The 24,533-nt window shown below is 46.1% G+C and overlaps 1 protein-coding gene across 1 annotated transcript; it reads right to left on the bottom strand.

The window, feature by feature from the left end:
* Positions 1–4,148: 4,148 nt before the first annotated feature.
* LOC107112757 (UDP-glucuronosyltransferase 1-1-like) lies at positions 4,149–23,165 on the bottom strand. Its single transcript, XM_015413944.1, has 5 exons — positions 22,338–23,165; positions 19,078–19,209; positions 12,441–12,528; positions 10,019–10,238; positions 4,149–4,446 (listed from the first exon to the last, which is right to left on the bottom strand). The coding sequence occupies exons 1-5, from the start codon at positions 23,163–23,165 to the stop codon at positions 4,149–4,151; spliced, it is 1,566 nt and encodes a 521-aa protein (XP_015269430.1).
* Between the last annotated feature and the right edge of the window lie 1,368 nt (positions 23,166–24,533).

Raw genomic sequence — 24,533 nt, forward strand, 5'->3', positions numbered from 1 at the left:
TGTAGAATCAGACATAATCTCCTCAGAAAACAGCTGTTCTATAAGGGAGATTTATCCCAAGACAGAAGCCAAACATCTGGATTCAGCTGGAGGTGCTCTCCACCCTCTAAACTTAGAGAAGGAAAGAGCAGTCATTCCTTTGGGCCTGGACGTGGGGAGATCTCATGGAGTCACAAAACAACAACATGATTAAGGGGTGCGTCAGTTCCTCACATAGACCTGAAATGGCACTTTACTACCGGTAATCCAAACCATGGTTTTCTGGTTTGATTTAAGATGGAGTCTAAGAACATAAGAGATGCCAATGTTGGATCAGGCCAAGGCCCATCCAGTCCAACACACTGTATCACACAGTGGCCAGAAATACCAGGTGCCATCAGGAGGTCCACCAGTGGGGCCAGGGCACTAGGAGCCCTCCCACTGTTGACCCCCCCAAGCACCAAGAAGACAGAGCATCACTTGCCCCAGAGCCCCTATCTATACCTTGTGGCTAATAGCCACTGATGGACCTCTGCTCCATATGCTTATCTAATTCCCTTTTGAAGCCGTCCATGCTTGTAGCCGCCACCACTTCCTGTGGCAGTGAATTCCACGTGTTAATCACTCTTCGGGTGAAGAAGGACTTCCTTTTATCCGTTCTAACCCGACCGCTCAGTCTCCCTGTACATCCGGCTGCATAGGTCCTAGGAAAGTAGGGGACTCTGGAAGGGTGAAGAGTTGACAGTTCCATGTTTCTGTGTAGACAGGAAGTTGGGTTACCAAGCTCCACAACTAGTTCTGCAAGATCCTGTCCCGGTGTAGGACTTAATGGAGCACTGCAAGGGAAAAATGCTGTTCAGCATTCCCTCTGATTTAGAATGCTTAGATACCTCTTGGAACACTGCCAAGGATTAATGGTGAGCCTGGAAAATCTCTTCAACTGGCTTGGGACGCTTTTATTAATTATTTGAATACTCATAATATGGATATACGTTCTTACAGCTCGTGCATGGATGCTGATCCTGAAGTCATTTTGTTGGTCGTAGCTGCAGGGTATCAGGCCAAAAGGTGTTTCCAGCCCACAATCCCAGCCGTGGATATGATTGCTCGGGCCCATCCTCCTCCACTTAAGGAAACAAGAACCACTCGTTATTACATGAGATTTATTTGCAGACTATCAGTTGCTAACAGTGTTCCCTCTAAGCTGAGTTAGTGTGAGCCAGCTCACAGATTTTTGTCTTCGCTCAGAAGGGATGGCTCCAGAGCAAACTAATTTATGCTGCAGCCAGATCACCTGCTCAGAGTTTTAATGCCAGGAGCTCACAAAGTAGAATTTTTGCTCACAAGACTCCGCAGCTTAGAGGGAACATTGGTTGCGAAAACTAGTGGCGCTTACGGCATTGGTCCGTTTGGGCACAGCAGCATCAGGGGTTGGCTTAGGCGGTGACTTGCCGACCAACAAGAGCTGCCAGTAAATCCAGGCTGATTCTGAGTTGGCTTTTCCCTCTGTTGTTTTTTGAAATCCACCTTGGAAGAGAAATCCCCCTCTGCATTGCATGCCGCTTTCGCTTTCTTTGATCATCGGATTCTGTGGTAGCCTCCACACTGCATGCCGCTTTTGCTTTCTTTGATCATTGGGTTTTGTGGTAGCCTCCACACTCTGTGCCACTTTCACATTCTTTGATCATCGGGTTCTATGGTACCTTCTGCATAGATTTATGGCCATTCAGGGGTGACTTTGCAGTCAGTACGACATTGCCCCAAGGTATTTGAATGTGGTTTTGAGCCGCACCTTTTCCTCCCAGCTGAGAAAATGTAGAGCAAATGCTAGCTGCAGAATCGCCCTCACTCACCGTGGTGGCTTTTGCAAGGGAAGGAGGGAGTTTGGAGGAATCAGCTGAAGATGGGGGGAAAGGTCACACACCCCTCCCACCTCCCCTCTACCCCTCCCTGCCTCCGTCCTCTCTCCCCTTCCCCTCACAGTCTGCTGTCTACACACAGCATTTGCACCTGCGTGCTTGGGATAATTTGGATATTTGCTGTGGGATGTACTAAAACAAAGGACATCTCATTGGGAATAATGGGAGAGGCTGGCGAGCTCTTTATGTAGCTGGAACTCCTTTGCATATTAGGCCACACATCCCTAATGTAGCCTCCAAGAGCTTACAGAGCTCTTCTTACAGGGTGTAAGCTCGTGAAGAATTGGTTACATTAGGTGTGTGTTGCCTAATATGCTTTCCTGCTACAAAAAGAGCCCAATGCATGGGCTCCACTGAAAGACATTATACAATGAAAATGAGGAATGGAGTTTGGATGAAGGTCTCTGGGCCTACATAGACTGCTCTGGTACTGGAATGATGGCCTGCAAAATAGAATGATGGTTGCTGGGAGAAGTATGAGTGTTCTGGGACTGGAATGACAGGACACAGAGTGGAATAAGAACATAAGAGCCCTGCTGGATCAGTCCAGTGGTCCATCTAGTCCAGCGTCCTGTCTCACACCATAGCCAACCCGCTCCTCTGGAAGGCCAACGACCGGGCACAGAGGACAAGACCTTCGCCTGATGTTGCCTCCTAGTACTGGGGTTCAGACGCTGACTGCCTCTAAATGTGGAAGTTCCCTTCAGTCACCACGGCTAGTAGCCACTGATAGACCTGTCTTCTGTTACTTTATCTCATCCCCCTTTAAAGCTGTCTGTTCCTGTGGCCATCACGACATGCTCTGGCAGCGAATGCCACATTTTAGTCACACACTGTGTAAAGAAGTATTTCCTTTTGTTTGTCTTGAATTTACTGCCCATCGGCTTCGTCGGATGCCCTCAAGTTCTAGTATTTTGGGAGATGGAGAAAAAAAACATTCTCTTTGTCAAATCTGCACCCCGTCCATAATTTTCATGTGCCCCGCCCCTGCACCTCACCCGGGGGAACTGCGTTCCCCCGCGTTCCCCCCCGAAATGACCTCTGGTCTCGTTTAGAAAATGAAAAGTCCCGGACTCTTCAGCCTTTCCTCATAGGGAAGGTGCTCCGACCCCCTAATCACCTTTGTTGCCCTCTTCTGTACGTTTTCCAGCTCTGTGATGTGACCAGAAATGAGGCCACACCATAGATCTATACAGGGGCATTATAATATCAGCCGATTTATGTTCAGTCCCTTTCGTAATAATCTCTATCACAGAGTTTGCCTTTTTCACTAGCTTACAGCACACTGGGTTGACACTTTCATGGAGCTACCCACTACAACCCCAAGATCTTTTCCCCTCTCAGTCTCAGCAAGTTCAGACACCATTAGCCCGAGACACGGGAAGTCCCTAGTTCAAGTCTCATCTCTGCCATAAACTCTCTCAGTGGAGCCCCCATCTGTAATACAGAGACGATAATCCAACTGGTCTGCTTTACAGCTGTGTTTGCAAGGAGAACAAGATAATTTATGTGAAGAGCTTTGAACAACCCAACACAATCTTTAAATATTATTATCAGTTTCATCCAGTCATCACACAGAGTGCTTTTGGTAAATAGGGATTCAGAAATGGGAGTCCTGGCATGGAACAAATAACAGCCTGACAAAAATTTCACGGTATTCTTCTTATTGCAGGAGAGAATACAAATCCATTACAGCAGTTTACAACAGTAAACGGGAAACGAAGACCTGTTCTAACTCCATTCGTATTTGTAACTAGTAAACCGCAACTTTGCATTGCATTAATTATCCTTAGCAATCTTTTCAGCTTCACACAATTTATTAAATCAATGCATTTCGAAGAAACCACAGGTGCTTTACTGCTGTTTCAAAAGGGGAGATGCATCTCTGGAGGCATTTACAATTTGAAGGTGCTTCTATTTTTTTAATCTGGTTTGTCAATATTACTAGTTTGAGATTAGCACCGCCCATTCCGACATATGTACTGAAATATCTTGTTTAATAAGCAATGCAGATCATTGATTCCCTCTTATAACTATGAACTGCTGGGCACTGGAGTCTGCCTTGAAATTTACAGACCCTTTGGAGATCCAGGTAGCTTATATTTGTTCTTTCATTGGTCAAAATGCTTGCACGCATATGTAAGTGGCGGGGAGAACTCACTGGCCCCAGGAATTCTGAGATCGATACTGGGTGCCTTAGAATCAGTAAGGACAAGGCTTACTCCCTTCATCTCCTCCTAACTCCCTATTTTACTGGGATTTTGATTTGCTTTTCTTGCTCAGTCTTCCTTTCCTGCCGAAACACTTCCTAAAGCAGAAGAGAGAGCACTTCAGTGAGATGAAGAGAACGAGGAGGAGAACAGCCAAGAGGAAGGCGAAAACATCAATAGAATGGTACTGGATCCAGTTGAGGTCATGGGCCGCCGGTCGTAAATGAGGAGCACCCTTATGCTTCATCACAAATTCCACCCAATGTACAGCAAGGTCGAGAGGGTGGATGGGTCTGTCCAGGTGGAGGGCCGAAAGACGCATGATGTTCTCTTTGTACCTGAAAGCATTGCAAAAGATAACGTGTTACTTGGAACCTCTTTATGAGCAGTGGGTACAGATGGACGCAGCATGGCTGGGGGGGGGGGGCTCACCACCAGCCCTTGAATGTCAGTGCTGTTCTCCAGTTAACTGAAAAAATTTCCCCAAAGGTCAAACATGTTTTTTTAAAATATGTGGAGATATATCGGCCCTCAAAGAGAAAGATCCTGCTTTCAGTCTTAGAAGAAAAATGTATGCGGTAAATGAAAATATATCATAGATACTACATACAGTGGCACGGTGGCACAGCAGAGAGCACCAGTGGAGGGCCAGGCCCAGTGGGACAACCAGACCTGTCCCCAGTAAGTCCTCCTCCATCAGGGAACATACCAGGGGGAAGGGAACTGGACCTTTTCCAGGGCTTTTTGACAATCCAAGTTCTCCCCCCCAAGGATTTTCTTTACAGAAACCAAGGCTTGGAAGGCTCAGCAATATTTTTGTGGTTGCCTAGTAACAGCCCAGGCAAGCCTGATCTTGTCAGAACTCGGAAGCTTAGCAGAGTCAGCCGATGTCAGTATTTGTATGGGAGACAGACCAACAATACCAGGGTCTCTGTGCAGAGGCAGGCAATGGCAAACTGCCTCTGAGTGTCTCTTGCAAGGAAAACCCTACAGGATTGCCATAAATTGGCTGCGAATGGCCACTGAGATCTCAGTGAACATACATTTTTAAAAGCTACAGCTATTATTTCTGTTATTTGGGGGAGTTTAAATCCCCCAGTGTTGTGTTGTTGTTTTTTAGATTTCAGTTTTCATTGCAAAACCAGGTTTGTAGGAAAAATACCCCCTCTCTGTACCATGCTTAAGAGGAGACGGAGGGAGTGTAACAACAAGGTCTCAATTAGTTACCCTTAGCATTCCACAATCAAGAAGGGTACATCTGCATATCAGTCTCCATATTGCAAAACCAGGTTTGTAGGAAAAAATCCCCCCTCTCTGTACCATGCCTAAGAGGAGACGGAGGGAGTGTAACAACAGGGTCTCAATTAGTTACTCTCAGCATTCCACAATTAAGAAGGGTACATCTGCATATCAGTCTCCAGTTTTGACATATTTATTTCCTCCTCTGTGTTTCCCCGCGAACTAAGCCCAAACAATATTTATTTATTTACTTGTTTGATTTTTATCCCGCCCTCCCTGCCACAGGCAGGCTCAGGGAGGCTTACAGTAAGGGTTAAAAACACATTAAAGCACAAACATAACAAGCATAGCTCAACAATAAAATAGCATAAAATAAAAACAAAAACAAAGTGCTGGTGACAATAACAACCCCAGTGGCCATGATAGATGTTCCCCCAAAATGGCCCCCAACGGCATCCGGCATAGTTAGTTCGTATTATCCAGTTCAGTTAATGTTGGTTGATGTTACTGATGTGATTGATGTTATTAGTGGCGGCTCCTAGTCGAAGGCCGGGTGGAAGAGCTCCGTTTTACAGGCCCTGCGGAACTGTAAAAGGTCCCGCAGGGCCCTGATGTCCTCCGGGAGCTCATTCCACTAGTGTGGAGCCGCCACTGAGAAGGCCCTAGCCCCTGGTAGAGGCCAGTCTGGCATCTTTTGGTCCAGGGAGGGCCAAACGATTTTGGGTCCCTGACCTCAGTGCTCTCTGGGGGACATGTGGGGAAAGGCAGGTAGGCAGCCCCCAGGCCATATAGGGCTTTAAAGGTCAAGACCAGCACCTTGAAGCGAATCCGGTATGCTATAGGCAGCCAGTGCAATGCCCTTAGCACAGGCTGGATGTACTCCCGCATCGGGAGACTCATCAAAAGCCCAGCCACTGCATTTTGCACTAGCTGCAGCTTCTGGATTTGTGACAAGGGCAGCCCCATGTAGAGAGCATTGCAGTAGTCTAATCTCGAGGTGACCATTGCGTGGAAACAAATGGTAACCATATAAACTAAGCTTGTTATTCCTGTTTGATCCTTGAATCTGTTAATTTACTGCTCATCCTCTGCCTACATGTATGGACTGGTAACTTCCATGTCATTGTCTCTGAGGTATGCATGCGCATGAAAGCTTATATCAGGTATATCTTCGTATGGATGGGTAACTTCCATGTCATTGTCTCTGAAGTATGCATGCGCATGAAAGCTTATATCAGGTATATCTTCGCTAGACGTCTTCACTCTAGCCCTGTGCAGACAAACCATCCATGCGTTTACTCTCTGCACAGGGAGAGTCAGAAGCTTACTGGATCCAGCCCTCCCTCCACATCATCACCAGGTAACAGGGTTGCCACCTTCCAGGTAGCGCCTGGAGATCTGCTATTATAATTGATCTCCAGGTGACCAAGATCAGTTCCCCTGGTGGAAATGGCTATTTGGAAGGTGGAGTCTATGGCATTATGCAATGCTGGGATCCCTCTTCTCCCCAAACCCCACCCTCCATGGGCTCCACCCCTCCCCCAATTTCCAGGTATTTTCCAACCTGTAGCTGGTAACTCTATGAGGTCACCTGCTCACTGCGAGCACATAGAGGAAGTGCCAGCACTTTCCCCCCCTCCTTATAATCAGTGATGTTGTTTTCTGAACATTTCTGAAATGAAGTATTTCTGCATAACACTCTACGAGGTCACCTGCTCACTGCGAGCACACAGAGGAAGTGCCAGCACTTATTTCCCCCCCCTCCTTATAATCAGTGATGTTGCTTTCTGAACCTTTCTGAAATGAAGTATTTCTGCATAACACTTTATGAGATATCTGACACTTACCAGGGAGTAAGCCCAATTGAATAAATGGGTCTTATTCCTGGGAAAACTGATTAACGCTATTTTTTTAGACATATCAAATGTCACTTCTGCAGTGAGCTACTTATAGTTTCCTTTTGGGTCATTTAATGACTCCCACCCATGGTGTATTTGTGTGTTTCCAAACATTTTTCAGCCTTATCAAAGCTCTCTCTTGCATAGAAGTATGGGTTCGCTGGTGCTTCACACTGGGCACAGTGCAGGGAAAGGAATATGAAAGTGGATTAAGTTCTAAAAACACGGGCCTAGGGATGCCAGCCTCCAGGTGGGACCTGGGGATGCCCCAGAATTACAGACCATTACAAGGTCATATCCAGACTAAATAGATCAGTTACCCTGGAGGAAATGGATGCTTTGGAGGATGTACTGGCATTCTACCCTACTGAGATCTCTGTCCTCCCCAGGCTCCCAAATCTCCCAAGAGTTTCCCAGCCTAGATATGGCAGCCCTAACCCCCCATCCCCCCGCCAGTGGCGGTGGGGGTACCAGGCAAATCCTACATGGGCCAGAGTAAAATGTTGCTTGTTCGTTTAACTCTGAGCAATGCTTCCTCCAAGATGTGGAGTCTTGTGAGCAAAAATTCTACTTTGTGAGCTACTGGCATTAAAGTTGTGAGCGCGCGATTTGGCTACTGCATACGTTTGCTCTAGAGCCATCCTTCCTGAGCTAAGACAATAAAAGTGTGAGCAGAAGGCTAAAAAACTGTGAGCTGGCTAACACTGAGTCCACTAGGGGGCTAAAGAGTCAGGCTATTCCATAGAAGGACAAAAAAGTGCCTCTTTGCAGACTGACCAGAGGGCCTGAAGCAGCAGGTGGCTTGCCTCAGGACACCCCCAGCTTTCCTATAAAACTGTACATTAATATGTTAGGGCTACAAGAAACTTCTGGAAAGAAAGAACGGACAACACACCAAGGCAGAGCAAAGCTGCGAGTCTATTCGTCTTCAAGGGACTGGCTAGATTGAAGTAAGTAAAGACTGTGAGATCCTGGTCTGCTTGAATACAACTGGCCCGAATTACTGTTGTACAACCTTAATTAGGGATGGGCATGAACCTAACCATGAAGCAAAATTAGTCATGAATTTTGCCCTGTGCATGGTTCGCAAACAGATGTTCACGACGGGTCTGCCTCGTGGCAGTTCATTGATGGAGCAGAAAGCAGGGGTTTAAAGGGATTCCAAGTCCCTTTGAACCCCTGCTTTCTGTTCCCTGCAAAAGCCACAGAAACAGCCGTGTGGTGGAGAGGTTATCCCCGTGGCTCAGCTGTTTTTCCGGTTTTCTGCAAACCCTGTTTAAAGAGACTGCAGTCCTTTTCAGCTGGGTTTGTGGGGCCATGGACCACAAACCAGTTTGATTTGTGAACAAACCTCCTGGTCCGTTTTAGTTCATGTTTTGGTTCATGGTTTGGCCATGAACCGAACTGCATTTTCCTGGTTCGTGCCCATCCCTAATTTTAATTATTGTTCCATATATACTGTGTCTTACTATGAAACTCACACTAACTCCCTAATCTTAATTATTGTTCCATATATACTGTGTCTTACTATGAAACTCACACTAACTCAGCTTAGAGGGAACACTGCCCACGACTGCCCCCTCACTCCCTCCTGCTGGATTTAAAGGGCCCTCCAGCTGATCTGTGGGCCACGTGATCCTCGCCAATCAGATGAAGCCCTTTAAATCTAGCAGGAGGGGTGGCTGGGTGGGTGGTCGCTCTTGGGGGCAGGGCTTCCCCGCCAGCCAGGTGGCCAGGGGCGGATTGGAGCCCCTAAAAGTGGAGGGACCCTAGCTTGGACCTGGGAACTGACAATCCTATACCGGACTCAAATCTCACTGTTCCACTGCAGACCAGCACAGCCACCCTCTGAAACGATCTTTATGGAAATGCTCTCTTGATGAGTGAATTAATGATATCACCATGTTTGGAAAGGAAAAACTGGACACTATCGAAGAACTTAACAGGGAAATGGCCTCCCTTCATTTTGCCCGAAATAAGCCTCTGCGATACCAGACAAGCAGTTCTTTTCTTGACGGAAGGGGTTACTGCGAATAATTCTACCTACCGATTACTGTGTACAGAATACACATCAAATTGTCTGCCAAGGAACTGATGCCTGTGTGCCATGAAGGAAGCCGCCGTATGTTGCAGAATATGCCTTAACACATTGTAGGACAAACCACCCACGTGGAATACTTACATTACATGAACTAAAAGGGCCTCCAAAATACATCTAAAAAAAAAATAATCTCTTCCGCACTTAATTTTTTTGAAAAGGTCCCTAATGTCAGGCATACCGGACTTCAAGGACACTTTGTACTACTAATACTCCTCTTCTTACGAACATTGTTCTAATAAGCTTCTGAGAGACCCTAAATGTTTCCAAATTGCAGTTTGCAAATCACTAGTGTAGGGGATCTTTGGTTCGAGCGGAGAACCGAAGCAGCCAGAAAAAAGGCTCTATTAAAAGACATGTTAAATGTGTTAATTTTACTTGAATCCGTGCACTGTTTTATTTCCACGGTCATATGTTTCATAATGATTAACGCTTGCCAACGGAAAGGGTGCTGATTAAATAAAGGAACAGGGAAAGGAGGGGAAAAGGCAAAAAAGAACTGAGAAAAAGGAAGAAAAGGAGAAGCGAGATGAAAGAAATGCCAGTCACAGGTATCCCATTAGTGGATCAATTCTGTTTCTCTATAAAGTATTGACCTTAGAAATATATAATTCTAAATGTGTTTAGCACTGGCCCTTGAATGAATTCGGTGTGTTGATGCCTCTGACTACTCACGTTTTATCGTTAATAACAGCCTTCAGTGCATCAGAGAGGTCCTTGGAAGTCATTTCAAGGACGTTGAGGGTCACTCCTGCTCCCCGGGATTCCACTCGCTTGGCGTTGTCCATCTGGTCTCCAAAAAGGGGCATCACCACCATTGGGACTCCATTGCAGATTCCCTCATAAATCCCGTGGGAGCCTCCGTGGGTGATAAAGGCTCTGGCTTTCGGATGGGCTGTGGGAGCAAGAGGGACGGTTGGAAAAGTGAAACTGGGTTGAATAGATTGCTTGTCACACTACGCCTCTTGTCTAATGTATATGATGGAAAAGGCGTTTGAGCCAGTTTAGTGTAGTGGTTAGGAGCACGGACTCTAATCTGGGAGACCAGGGTTTGATTCCCCACTCCTCCTCGTGCAGCTGCTGGTGTGACCTTGGGTCAGTTACACGCTCTTTCAGAGCTGCTCTCTCAAGGGCAGTTCTCAAGAGAGCTCTCTCAGCCCCACCTACCTCACAGGGTATCTGTTGGGGGGGGGAAGGAAATTGTAAGCCGCTCTGAGACTCCTTTGGGTAGTGAAGGGTAAGGTATAAATCCAATCTCTTCTTAAGAGCATAAGAACATAAGAGATGCCAATGTTGGATCAGGCCAAAGGCTCATCCAGTCCAACACACTGTCACACAGTGGCCCAAAATACCAGGTGCCATCAGGAGGTCCACCAGTGGGGCCAGGACATTAGAAGCCCTCCCACTGTTGACCCCCCCCCCCAAGCACCAAGAGTACAGAGCATCACTTGCCCCAGAGTCCCTATCTATACCTTGTGGCTAATAGCCACTGATGGACCTCTGCTCCATATGCTTATCTAATTCCCTTTTGAAGCCGTCCATGCTTGTAGCCGCCACCACTTCCTGTGGCAGTGAATTCCAAGTGTTAATCACTCTTTGGGTGAAGAAGGACTTCCTCTTATCCGTTCTAACCCGACCGCTCAGCAATTTCATGGAGTGCCCACGAGTTCTTGTATTGTGAGAAAGGGAGAAAAGTACCTCTTTCTCTACCTGCTCTTTCCCATGCATAATCTTATAAACCTCAATCATGTCACCCCTCAGTCGTCATTTCTCCAAGCTAAAGAGCCCTAAGCGCCTTAACCTTTCCTCATAGGGAAAGTGTTCCAACCCTTTTATCATTCGAGTTGCCCTTTTCTGCACTTTTCCCAAAGCTATAATATCCTTTTTAAGGTGTGGTGACCAGAATTGCACACAGTATTCCAGATGAGGTCGCACCATTGATTTATATAGCGGCATTATGATATTGGCTGATCTGTTTACAATACCCTTCCTAATAATCCCCAGCATAGCATTGGCCTTCTTTATTGCAGTCACACACTGTCTCGACATTTTCAGTGAGTTATCTACTACAACTCCAAGATCTCTCTCTTGATCAGTCTCTGCCAGTTCAGACCCCATCAACGTGTATTTATAGTTAGGATTTTTGGCTCCAATGTGCATCACCTTGCACTTGGCCACATTGAACCCCATTTGCCATGTTGACGCCCACTCGCCCAACTTTGACAGATCCCTTTGGAGTGCCTCACAATCCTCACTGGTTTTCACCACCCTGAACAACTTCGTATCATCCGCAAATTTAGCCACTTCACTGCTTACTCCCAACTCCAAATCATTAATGAACAAGTTAAAAAGCAGTGGACCAAGTACTGATCCCTGTGGTACCCCACTGCTTACACCCCTCCACTGGGAGAACTGCCCATTTATACTCGCCACACCCAACAGCAGAAACTCATTAGGATTGGCTACATTAGGGGTGTGTGGCCTAACATGCAAAGGAGTTCCTGCTACAAAAAAGGCCCTGGGTTTTGACAACAAACAAGGTAAACAGAATAAGAAGCTAAAGGTAGGTGTGGCTGGATGACCACACTTCTGGTAACATGGGGGAGTGGCCTAATATGTTAATGTGCTGTGCTGTCAGGGGTGTGGCCTAATAGGCTAATGAGTTCCTGGTGTTGGGTGTGGCCTGTTATGCTAATGAGTTCCTGCTGGGCTTTTTCTAAAAAAAGAGCCCTGACATGGGTTTGGCGGATCAATGTCACCCCTCCTTCTGATTCTGATCAATGTCACCCCTCAACTGGAAGAGACTATCTCCTGGACACACCAGGAAGTTTTCTTTTGGGGCGAATAATTTCTAACTCTAGGCCAGCTGTGCAGGAGGGGGCCCAAAAGACATTTCGACGCGTACAAGCCTAAAAAGACTAGCCTCAAACTAAATTTCAACTTCTAGATTTCATCTGAAAACCAACATCTGCATTGTCTACGGATTTAAGTGTTCTGCTGCTGGGGCCGTCCTGAGAATTAGTTACGATGTTCATGATGGGGTTGGGCTGGGGGGGGGGGAAGGGCTGCATCGGAATAATTTATGGTCCAGACATACCAAGTAGATCATTCTGCGGGAGCCACTTGACGAGTTTGGTGTTCTTCGCAAGGTTGGGAGGCACTTCGCCAGTATACCTCCACAGCACCTTCATGGAATAGGAAATATAAAACAGTGTATTGACTGAAATGCTCTCCAGTACTGATTTTTTTCCCCCTGCAAAGGAGTAAACTGGAAAAGAACACACACACCAATATTTAATCCAGGGGATACTCATTCTGTGGATCACAGAGAGCCCCATTCGCCATTCCAGTCAGCCAAAAACACCACAGGACTACTGTATGCCTTGTCTGCCAACCAAACATGCACGACCAATAATGTATAAGTACAGGACAACCCTTTTAATTACCAAAGTACCTCTGAGCATGTACCGCTGAGCATTTCCCCGCTATTGGGAGTTATGTTTTGTGGGTTAGAATTCGACAGTGGTACGCCACGTTCCACCACCTCATTCAGCCGCCTAGGTTGACCCAGACTCATACAGTCTTCTACATATGGACAACCTTGATAGACAAGTTTTAAAATTAAAAAACAGCTTTATTTGGGACCCATAGTTATGACGAAATGATTCCAATTCCTAAAGAAATTGCCCACTTTCCTGGAACACGGGGTGAGTGCCGGGGGAAGTTGTGTTCAGAGGAGCCATCTTTGACGCCACTGAGTAAGCATCACTGACTTAATCCTACCTTTTCCATGGCTGTTCCAATGGTTTACTGTAACTTCAGCTTCCCACCTTTGCTACTCACAGGCATTCTTTAGTGAGTCTGGGGGCCTTGGGCAAAAGTCAAGGATGGGGGCCCCTGCACTCCCAGGGCCCAGGCCCGGGTAATAGAAAATCACTACCCTCAAATTACAATTGTCCAAAATCAGACTTACCTTCTTGCACAAGGGATTTAAAGGCACTAAGGCAGAATTAAATCTGCCAGCCTCAGACTTCTTCACAACGGTTTCCTCCCTCACCCCGATGATTTTGGAATGTAGTGACCTCACTTGGTGTCATTTGGTTTCCTGTCTGCTTCTCTAGGTTCTATGAGAGGAAAAGTGAAGGCTTGGTGGGGGCCAGGTGAAGCCTCTCTCCGAGGGGGCTGCTACATTCTGTGGGGAGGCAGGTGGCTGGCAGCCAAGCAAGGGTCCACCCCTCTGGTCAGCTACTGGGCTCCCTCCAGGGTCCAGCCTCACCACACCCCGCCACCCTCTGAGTTCGCTGCATTCTTCAAGGGCCAGCCCGAAGGCAGAACTCAAAGTGGATATCCCCTGCCTCCACCTGCTGTGCACACAACCTTTCCTGCTCAAATGTCTACTTGTCTCAGGAATGGTACTGGTCCAGTTGGATCCCCAGCCCCTGTTTCCAATCAAACTGAAATCACCTGTGAAAAGGAGGGGGCTGCATTTGAATGTGGGCAGAATATATTTTCTGTTACTGCAGTCATTCCCCTGAAAAGTTGTTTTCCAGAGGATAACGCACATTGTACATTACTGCTCTGGGTCAGTTTTTTGTGTGTGGCCAAGAAGATGCACTCTTTCGAGCTACACAGAGCTCTTCTGATGAAAAGTTCGGTGTAATTCCAAATGCCGCATAATGTTGTACCTACAAAAGTGGATCCAATTAAACATCGTGTTTTGCTCACATTGTATGTTACATATAGGTGAATGTTTATTTATTTATTATTTATTTATTTGATTTATATCCTGCTCCCCCCCCAGCAGGCCCAAGGCAGCTTACAAGGCCATTTGGCAATAGAACATTAAAACAATGCATCAATTAAGATAATGCATCAATTAAGATAATATATAAGGTTGACTTATCTAAGCCAACCAGAGCAGAACCTTACTCTTTTCCCCAAAAGCATGATCCTTTTTCTGCAATTACCAGTTCTGTTTTCAGTCATTAGCACAGATCCTTACTTTTCACTCCTACGTAAATGTAATTGCACAAAAATAAGGAAAGGTTCATTAACAGCAGTGCTGAAAAACATGGAAAGGGACATAACTAGAAGGAACAGGAGATTAAGGCAATCAAAGAGAACCCAGCATAAACAGGGAAAGTGGTGATTAGAGAGAATTAAGGAAAGGGAGAAAAGACCTGGGAAGTGATCGGATAACCAACTTGTAACTAATGCTGGGCTGAAATGCTGCTGTAGCTCCAGAACGTTTGGAGAACTGGAAACCTTTCTCTTCTCTGGGCTTCTTTGCCAGGGCGGCCACTGTGAATTTTGTGGACTCTCTACAAAGCTGCTGGACAGGTGAGTCTGAATGTATTTCCCACGAGTAGAAAAGATGCCTTTACACACTTATCCCCTATTTTGACATATTTATTACTTTGGTTTCCTTCCTTCCTTCCTTCCTTCCTTCCTTCCTTCCTTCCTTCCTTCCTTCCTTTTATACCCCGCCCTCCTCGACAAGCAGGCTCAGGGCGGCTTACATAAAAAATCCAACACATAAATAACATTTATAAAACAATCTTAAAGCAGTCATAAAACCATTCAACTATCATAAAGTGCTATTACTGTCACAAGTGCTAGAACAGTAGATCTCAATTAATAGCCTTGAGATGGCGGTAACATGATGGTCAGTTCAGGTGATCTAGGTAGATGGACAGCTTATTTTGATTTATTTATCAAAACAACTGTCGGCCTTATAACTTTAGCTTGTTATTTTGTTTGGTTTTTACATAACTTAAGACATCTTCATCATGTTACACGTAAATCTGCTGTTCAGCCTCTGTCTGTAAGTTTGAAATCTTCCTTCCATTCCAGTGTATTTGAAAAAGTGTGCGTGCACACAAAAGCACATACCTTGAATAAGCCTTTGTTGGTCTTAAAGGTGCGGCTGGACTCTAAATTCGGTCTACTGCTTCAGACCAACAGGGCTGCCCACCTGGAAAGGTCTAGCAAAGTACCTTAAACCAAAAGCTCAATATTGGCTTTTCCTTGCCTGCTATACACACTGTTGCACTGCCCTCTGGTGTCTGTAGTAGAACACCAAAATAAAAATTCAACCAGAACTTTTGCAATGCAGTTCCACAGTCCAGGCTAGCCTGATCGGATCTCGGAAGCTAAGCAGGGGCCCTGGTCTTTGTCTGGATGGGAGCCCACCAAAGAAGTCCAGGGCGACTCGTGACGCAGAAGCCTCTTGCCTTGAAAAGCCTACGGGGGTGCCACGTCTGCTGTGACTTGACAACAAAAAGGGAGGCAAGGAAAGGATGCCTGAAAAAATGAAGCACAGCCTTCACAACCACTGGCTTCATATCAAGAAGGCACTCATGCTCGATGTTTGTGCCTCTTTGCTGGCGCAAGCCCCCGAAGTCAGCAGTTGTTGCTCAGGTTTGCATCAACACCCGTCCCTGGGCTTCTGGGATAAAGCCTGGACTCCTGCAGAGGCAGGACCACTACTGGCAGGGTCACCACAGAAGACAACCTTTGGGGTTGTCACTTTGGGGGGGGGGACATGAGGGCCTGTCACCCTGTCAGTAGAAATTGGTGGCGGGAGAACCAAAGGGCTTGTTAGGTGGTTGGGGGAGTGGGACTTCTAGTCTTCAGTGGTCTCCTTACTGGGGATATGGGCCCAGGGAGGGGGGACTGCAGTTCTCCTGGTCCTCGACAGAGGGAGGTATGATGGTGGGTTCCAGGCTGGCTATTCCAGGAGAAGGAGTTCTGGCCGCCGGTTGGCCTCTCTTCCTTCAGGTCTGCTTCCCAACCAACAGAGACCTAGTTGTACCAAGACTGGGCCCTTTGGCCTTAAGATCCTGCTGCTGAATGGCAGGTGAGTCAATGGAAGAACTACGGCCAATTCAGGGTGGATAACAATCGATGGGCTTTAATTCTTTTTTTAAATCACATTTTTAAAATTTAAATCGGTTTTTTAAAATTTAAATTGGATTTTTTTAAAAAATGTTTTTTTGAGGAAAAAGCTATCTAAAGATAGTTTTCTGTTTAAGATAACATTATCGTCCAAAGGTTATTCACCATGAAATAAGGATTAGTTTTTAATTATGTAGCATGAGGCTGTATATTCATGCAATGTTTAAATTTTTTTTGTAAATGAATTCCATTAATCCAGTCACAATGTCATGCACTCCCAGAGGTTCCTGTGAGATTATTTTGGGCATTTTTTCTGTCTAGATTACCACAGACACTTGGTTTTGCAGTTCTCAAAACTGTGAATTTGTGTCTGCAGCGATAACATGCCTCTTCTCAGCAAAAATGTTATAAAATAAACACACAAAGTAGACAAAAAGACCTTAATCCCATTGTTCCTTTGCAAATCTATGTACACAGAATCAACCCTTTACCTCTTTAAAGTGCCAAATTCCAAAATTCATCTGGTTGTAAATGTTAAGATTATACCAGCAAGAATGAGTCTTTATGTAGAAAACCATGATTTAAATCTAGTCTCACTGCCTAGTGATTTTAATTGTGATTTAAATCAAATCCACTCTGACGGCCATGCAGGATTTAACCCTCGATGGACAGGCTGATTACGGAAACTTGGTTGGAGGAGTTTAGGGGAATAAATACAACCCAGCTGTGCTCTCCAGGTTTCTCTGTGCACAACAAGCTAGGCCAACAGGACAGGGAGGTGAGGTTGCAGTGGTCTATCACAGTTTCATCCATTTACTGAGGTGCCTCCGCCAACTGTCAGTTTTGAGTGTGTGCTCCTGAGGGTGGGTACGTTCTACAGGGTAGGGATTCTGCTGGTGATTCTGATTCTACTGTCCACCCCACTGCCCAGCTGTCTCTCTTCCTGAGCTAGCTGAACCGGTCTCGAGTGTGCTGGTGGAAACCACAAGACTGGTGGTCTTGGGTGACTTTAACATCCATGCCGTGGCTAGGCTGTCAGGAGTGGCTCAGGATTTCATGGCCTCCGTGAGGCCTGCAGGCCTGTCCCAAGTAATTACTGGTCCCACACACTTAGCAGGGCACATACTAGATCTGGTCTAGTGCAATGATGGGGAGGGTGACCTGGAGGTGGGAGAGTTAAAGTCCTTGCCGTGGACAGATCATTGGTGGGTACATGAGAGGGGGCCTTTTCAGCGGCAGCCCCACGATTATGGAACAACGGGAGTTGTGCGTGGCCCCCTCACTTTTGATCTTTAGGAGGCAGCTGTTCTATTTAGGAATGCTTATTTAATTAAAGCAGTCCTAATGTGATTTTAAAATTTGGTTTTATGTTTTTCATGCATTTTATTAATCTTGTAAGCTGCCTTGAGCACTATGGGAAGAAAGGCAGCTAATAAATGGGAAGAAAGGTCCGGGACGCAACACCGAGTGGTGATTCCAGGCCCCAGGGAGGCAAGGCTTGCCATGACCAGGGCCAGATCCTTTTCAGTGGTGGCTCCTACCTGGTGGAACGAGCTCCCGGAGGAGATCAGGGCCCTGCGGGACCTTCTGCAGTTCCACAGGGCCTGTAAGACAGAGCTCTTCCGCCAGGCTTTTACGTAGGGGCCGCCACTGCCACCACCACAAATGGCATGGGTAACAACGGGGCTAGTGGGGACGGTCCCTGCAGCAGCTTGTGTGAAATTGACACGTACCATTGGGGCAAAAGGGAAGAGTGAGTGCGGAGCAGCACTTGTGGGAAATCGGTCCTATAGAAACATCACAATTGAAGGTTTTGGGGATTTCTTCCTGTCTTTTTTTTAAAAAATTCAGATTTTAAACTGCAGGATTGTCCTGGGTATACCTACCTCCTAGTCTTGAGTGGCCTCGCTGTATGGGTTTGTGTTTTAAAAAAAAAATGGCAAGGGGGGCAGCCCCAATTGTTAGATATAAAGGCAGATATTAGGATATATGAACCACAATATTGAGTGTTCCGAACCAGTCCTCTGAAAGCCCTTACAATTTTGCCTCCTTTTAGGGCTTTTTTAGGGAAGAGTGAGCACGGAGCAGCGCTTGTGGGAAATCGGCCCTATAGAAACATCACCATTGAAGGTTTTGGGGATTTCTTCCTGTCTCTTTTTAAAATTTCAGATTTTAAACTGCAGAATTGTCCTGGGTATACCTACCTCCTAGTCTTGAGTGGCCTCGCTGTATGGGTTTGTGTTTTAAAAAAAAAATGGCAAGGGGGGCAGCCCCAATTGTTAGATATAAAGGCAGATATTAGGATATATGAACCACAATATTGAGTGTTCCGAACCAGTCCTCTGAAAGCCCTTACAATTTTGCCTCCTTTCAGGGCTTTTTTTTCTGGGGGAACGTGCCAGAATGGAGTTCCGGAACCTCTTCAACAAAATCAACAAAATTCTTTTTAAAGTGTTTAAAAGTTCATGAGTTTTCTGTATCTAGATGGAAAACTTCATTTCCCTCTTGAGAATTTCAGCACCCCTTTTTCAAAAAGGAAAAAAGCCCTGCTTCTTTCCCTCATTAATTTTACATTCTTTCCCATCCTCTTTATCGCCTCTCTAACAGCTCTCAATGACACTGTAGGTTCTGTTAAGCTCAATATTAAATCATTTGCAAATAAAATAGTTATTTCTTCCATACCACATTTTACTCCTCTCACTTCCCTCCACTCCCATATTTCATTTGCTATTGGTTCCATATATTCAATAAATAATACAGCTGATAATTGGCACCCTTTCCCTGTGCCTCCAAATCAATGTATTCCAATAGGTAAATTTCCCATTTTTGCCTCTTACCGTCTGGGGTATCGTTCCCAAAGCTTCAGCAATTTCCATGGCTTTTTTCATCGGAATCTCAGAGACCATGGAGCCCAAAGAAAACACCACAATGCCATGTTCACCAGATGCATTTACTATGGCTTCAAATTCCTACAAAAGTAAATAAATTTTCCAATCAATATTCTTTGTGGCATTCCAATCACATAAATTGGGCAACATTTTAATTTGAAACAACAAGCCTCATCTTCACAGCTACAAGGAAGATAATATTTAGCTTTTCGACTGTTCAGGAAGTGCTTTCTACTGCTAAATAAATAAATTATTCTGGGTAAAAAAATTATTACAGCACTTGTTTGAATGTAAATTAGAGTTGAGTAGCACTATAATACCACACCTGTCTCAAAATCTGATAATGTTTCAGTTAATTGCAGCAATTATAAAAGTTGAACCGTGTAAATCTGACCTCTAATAATAGTATCATTTATTTTATATACTTTGCCACATCTTTATCACCTTGTAAGCATTTACTCTTCAGTAATATGCTGCAGCTCTGTAAAGCTTTAATGTCCTCACTCGGTTTTGTTTTAATACCAGTTAAGTTAGTTTTAATAGAAACCCACAACCGTCAGATTTCCCCAAATCATTAATACTGCTGGGATTTCCTTCAACTCTCAATGGAAAAGTACTGCCAGGAGTCAGACAAGTGGTCCATCCAGCGCACTGTTCTGACTTGGGCCATGATATCACCTGGATGTTTCAGGAAGTCTTAACTACACATACTATTAAAGGTGTCTAGTTGAGTCAATTCTTTGGCATGTTTACCTCCTTGGACTCTGCCATTACACATGAGACACCTAATGGCGGGCCTGTAGCTACTGTGGGGCATTTCGTGGGTTGCTATTACTGCCTCCGTCCAGGGCTGCCACTCCTTTGGGGCCACCTTGCGTTGCTGTCGTGGCGGCTGCCTTCTCCATGGCATCCGCCTCAGCGTTCCCACCGCTGGGTCCCCCCAAGCCGGTGGGCCTCAAGCCATCCAATGCCAGGGCGGTGTTGGCGCTGGGCTCCCCCCTGCAGCAGCTTTCAGCTGTAACTCCACTTGCCCCTGCACCTCTGCCTTGGCCGCCACTGCCTCCTCCTCGGCCGCTAACTACACATACTATTAAAGGAGTCTAGTTGAGTCGATTCTTTGGCATTTTTACCTCCTTGGACTCTGCCATTACACATCAGACACCTAATGGCGGGCCCGTAGCTACTGTGGGGCATATATATATTCTGGGAGCTGCGGTGGCTCAAGTGGTTAAGACGCTGAACTGCAGGCTGTGGAAGGTCGGGAGTTCATCAGTTCGAGACCCGAGTGTGCCGCATGACGGAGTGAGCTCCCGTCTCTAGTTCCAGCTCCTGCCAACCTAGCAGTTCGAAAGCAAGAAATTGCAAGTAGATAAATAGGTACCACTTCAGTGGAAAGGTAACACCGTTCCGTGTGCCTTGGTGTTTAGTCATGCCAGCCAAATGACCACGGAAATGTCTTCGGACAGCGCTGGCTCTTCGGCTTTGAAACGGAGATGAGCACCACAACCCTAGAGTCGGATTCGACTGGCTTTCGAGCAAGGGAACCTTTACCTTTACCTATATATATTCTAATATTTTAAAGTCGCGCCAGCCAGCAAGTGAGTGAGTGGCCAGCTCTCCACCTGCCAGCCAGGCAGGTGAGAGCCCCAAATCAGGCCAGCCAAGGAGCATGGTGAGAAGCCTGCCGATGTGGGGTGGCTGCTGCTATTACTGCCTCCGTCCAGGGCTGCCACTCCTTTGGGGCCACCTTGCATTGCTGTTGTGGCCGCTGCCTTCTCCATGGCATCCGCCTCAGCGTTCCCACCGCTGGGTTCCCCCAAGCCGGTGGGCCTCAAGCCGTCCAATGCCAGGGCGGTGTTGGCGCTGGGCTCCCCCCTGCAGCAGCTTTCAGCTGTAACTCCACTTGCCCCTGCACCTCTGCCTTGGCCGCCACTGCCTCCTCCTCGTCCGCCTCACCGGCCACCAGCCTCCTGGCCAGCCTGCCTCAATTCAGCAGCCTCAGCCCGCTCCTGCTGGTGCTCTACTTCAGCCCCAGCCCCAATGCCGCCGCCATGGGACAATACCCCAAGCCACTGGCTGAGCTGCCCAGCAGGACCCCCATCTTCTGGTCATGCAGAGCCCCCCCCCCCAGGAGACGTGCACCTCGCAGGCTTGCCACGTGAGTACCACCTGCCTGCCTTGGTAATTAACTTTAATTAACTTTAACCTGATCAACTGCCCTCTCAAACATTTAAATGCCCCTGAAGGGAAAAAATCCTGGCTACGGGCCAGCCTAACGGCCCCCTACCTTGTTAGAGCATTCCCTTTAGCTCGCCTTAATGCCATCCAATCTGATGTATAACAGGGCAGATTCTGTCATATTCCATATTCAGATAATCTCTGTCCTGTTTTTTTTTTTTACTGTTTTTAGGAACTCTTGGATCTCACTGCTTTTAACATATTCCTCGTTTAATAAACTTCAAGGGGATAATATTCCCTATCTGTTAGTAGACAGGGGACCCAAACACAACCTACTTGGTTGCTAAATTTCTGTCTAGCATATTTTCCTTTAGTAAATGATGTAATGTTCTTTTAGTCATTGCTCAAGATCGTCTGATCATAGGAGCTCTGAAAAGGAAAGATAAGTAAGCAAAGGAGCGCTTCAAACTCTGTCAAAATATTAGGCATTAAAGGGTTTGGGTTGGTATTAAAGCAGACACCGTGAATCTCTTACCAATTAGTCATATGAATTGTGATCTTGGCCCTGTACAAACATAACATGTAAAACAGTTCCCTGCTGCAATGGGCTTGCAGTGTACAGAATAAAGCCAGAATGGGAAACTAAAAAGCTGTTTGTTTTCTCACTCCGTAAATCTCTTGCACAGGTTCCTTTACACATTACTACTTCTGGACAAAGTTACAGAAGTCAACTGTGTACAGTAGGGATGGGCATGAACCAGCTCACGAACATTTTAAATCTACTCTGTGTAAATTCACTTCTGTCTCTTCATTCTAATATTATGCCAAAGGGCAAAGGCAGTTTACTACTGACTTATTCCAGCCTATTCAGATATTCCCGTCTTACTCTGTTTTAGAGAACAATTTCAAGCAGCACTACATAGAATCTTATTCAGGTCTAGTCCCAGGAAAGTGTTCCTAGGTTTGCACTGATAATCTCACATCTTGTAAACTGAACTGTACAAATATGTAACTTTTAGAGCAATTCCAACCTCAATCAGTGGACTCTTCTTTTCACAGTTTATACCTCCGATAAGGACCATGTTGGGCATGAGAGGCCTGGGGTGCTCAAATGCAAAGTCATAGCGTAGAAGCCAAACAGATGCCTGGCTGTATAGCTCCGACACTGTCACCTCTCGCTGAAGGAATTCTGTGCTGAGAACATGGAATGGTGAATAAAGAAGGTAACAAAATAAGAATTCCAAAGAGGCAGCAAGGAAGTTCTTCACTCGCTGACTGAAGTCCATATGATCTGTGTTGCCGGTGAAGAATCTTGGGACATAAGAAGGTGGATTTGGACACTGAGTTGCCTCTAAACCGCAGGGGAATCCCCGTGAGTAGTAAACAGAAGGGAGGGATAAACGCTCAGCTACTATCTGTCCACAGGGCGACACCGGAACCATAAATACAACATCAAATTGGTTTTCCTCCAGGTAAGCAATCATCTCTTTGTTGTACAAAAGTTCCTTGCAAGTGTTGAGGAAAAGTGTGGAAATAATTCTTGTTCTTGCAATCGTCTCAGTCATTCTTGCCAGGAAAGGCTGCTGTGAAAAAATGTTCTGGCCAATATTTTGGAGTTGTTCTTTCATGTATTCTTCTGTGTAGGACACAGCAAATGTCTTCAGTGTGTAATGTAGAGATGGCTCAATCCTCATGTTCACGTCAGGAGCAACCACTACGATCTCGTGTCCCTTCTGGTGAAGACGTTCCACAACCAGACGCATACTGAGCCAGTGACTGTTATCCAAGGGGATTACCAAAACCTTCCCTCCATCTGAAAGGCTCCAGAAAAGGGAAGTAAGTAACAGCCAGGTGGGCATCTGGCAAATGCCTTGGAGCGGAGGAGCCTTCTTAGCATTTGGACTCTTGTTTAATTCAAAGTTAAATGAGTATAAAAACTTCATCGTGAACACCACACGGAATGTGAGTTGCTCTCCGAGCCGCTCTTTTTACCCTTTATTCTGTAAATGTTTAATTTCCCATGACTTGCTTGTCCAGAAGGGCACAGCTTGGTCAAAGGCTGGCTCTGTCAATATTTCTTGATTTAGACAGTTGACATCAAATTCATTAGTAAAATGTTGATATGCTGAGCGAAAAGAGGACCGGTTCCCCTTCAAGGTACTTTACAGGAAGAATGAACTAAACGAGGGCTTTTTAATCGTTTCTAGTGTTTGCAAATCAAGATCCCTTTGCATGTACAAAGTGTGGAATACCTCTTATCTCAATTCATCCTCACGGCAACCTGAAAGAAGTTTATGATAAGAACCAATGACTTGCACAAGAGGTTACTAAGCCGGTCAAAGGCCACTTAGTACTAATTAGCAAACATATATAGCAGCACATGTATACCTGACCAGTACCCATTACTCAGAATCAGGGGTCATTTCGTAGAAAAAGAGCTAGAGGAACTCATTAGCATAACTCATTAGCATATGCCACACCCCCTGACATCAGGGGCCCGGCGGTGGACCTGCAAGGCCGGCGGGAGTGCGAGGAAGCCCCGCCAAGGCCCTCCCTGGCCCCAGGCAGGCAGGGGTGGGGAGAGGCGGGGAGGAAGCAACTTACCCTCCCTCTTCTCCTGCCTCCTCCTGGCTGAATGAGGGCTGGAAGCGGGGCGGCCGGAAGCAGGGGGCAGGGCTTTGTCATGTGCCCCGCCCCCCTGCACCTCACCCGGGGGAACTGCGTTCCCCCGCGTTCCCCCCCGAAATGACCTCTGCCCCAATTGTATATATGTGCTTGTGCTTATAGTCGTCTGGAGCAAAATATAGAATCATAGAATCATCACAGAGTTGGAAGGTTCCCTACAGACCATCTAGTCCAACCCCCTGCCCAATGCCAGACCAGCCTAAAGCATCTCTGACAAATATTCGTCCAGCCTCTTCTTGAAAGCTGTCAGTGAAGGGGAGCCCACCACCTTCCTAGGCAGCTGCTTCGACCCTTGAACCACTCTGACTGCGAAAAAGGTTTTCCTATCCCAATAGCCACAAAAAAACTAAAATCACAAAAACTTCAATTGAATTGTAAGTATTAAAAAGTGTGCATCAAAATCCACTTGGTTGCATATATCAGTACCTTCCCCTTGTGTTAAAAAAACCCCCTTTTTAATAAAATTGCTGTTACATGCGAGGGTGTCACACACTTACAAGCTTCTTCCCTATGGCCAAGAACAGTTATCAGTAACATAAAAT

The sequence above is a fragment of the Gekko japonicus genome, unplaced genomic scaffold (genome assembly GCF_001447785.1).
Source record: "Gekko japonicus isolate JY-2015 unplaced genomic scaffold, Gekko_japonicus_V1.1 scaffold1875, whole genome shotgun sequence".
NCBI classification, from domain to species: Eukaryota; Metazoa; Chordata; class Lepidosauria; order Squamata; family Gekkonidae; genus Gekko; species Gekko japonicus.

What these genes read in the sequence shown, in the direction of transcription:
- LOC107112757 (XM_015413944.1), bottom strand. Translation starts at nt 23,165, where the DNA reads ATGCCCACCTGGCTGTTACTTACTTCCCTTTTCTGGAGCCTTTCAGAT. An exon ending in TGGGAACGATACCCCAGACG is followed by an intron (nt 12,529 to 19,077) that starts GTAAGAGGCAAA and finishes TATTCCATGAAG; the next exon opens with GTGCTGTGGAGGTATACTGG. An exon ending in GCTGTTATTAACGATAAAAC is followed by an intron (nt 4,447 to 10,018) that starts GTGAGTAGTCAG and finishes CAATGCTTTCAG; the next exon opens with GTACAAAGAGAACATCATGC.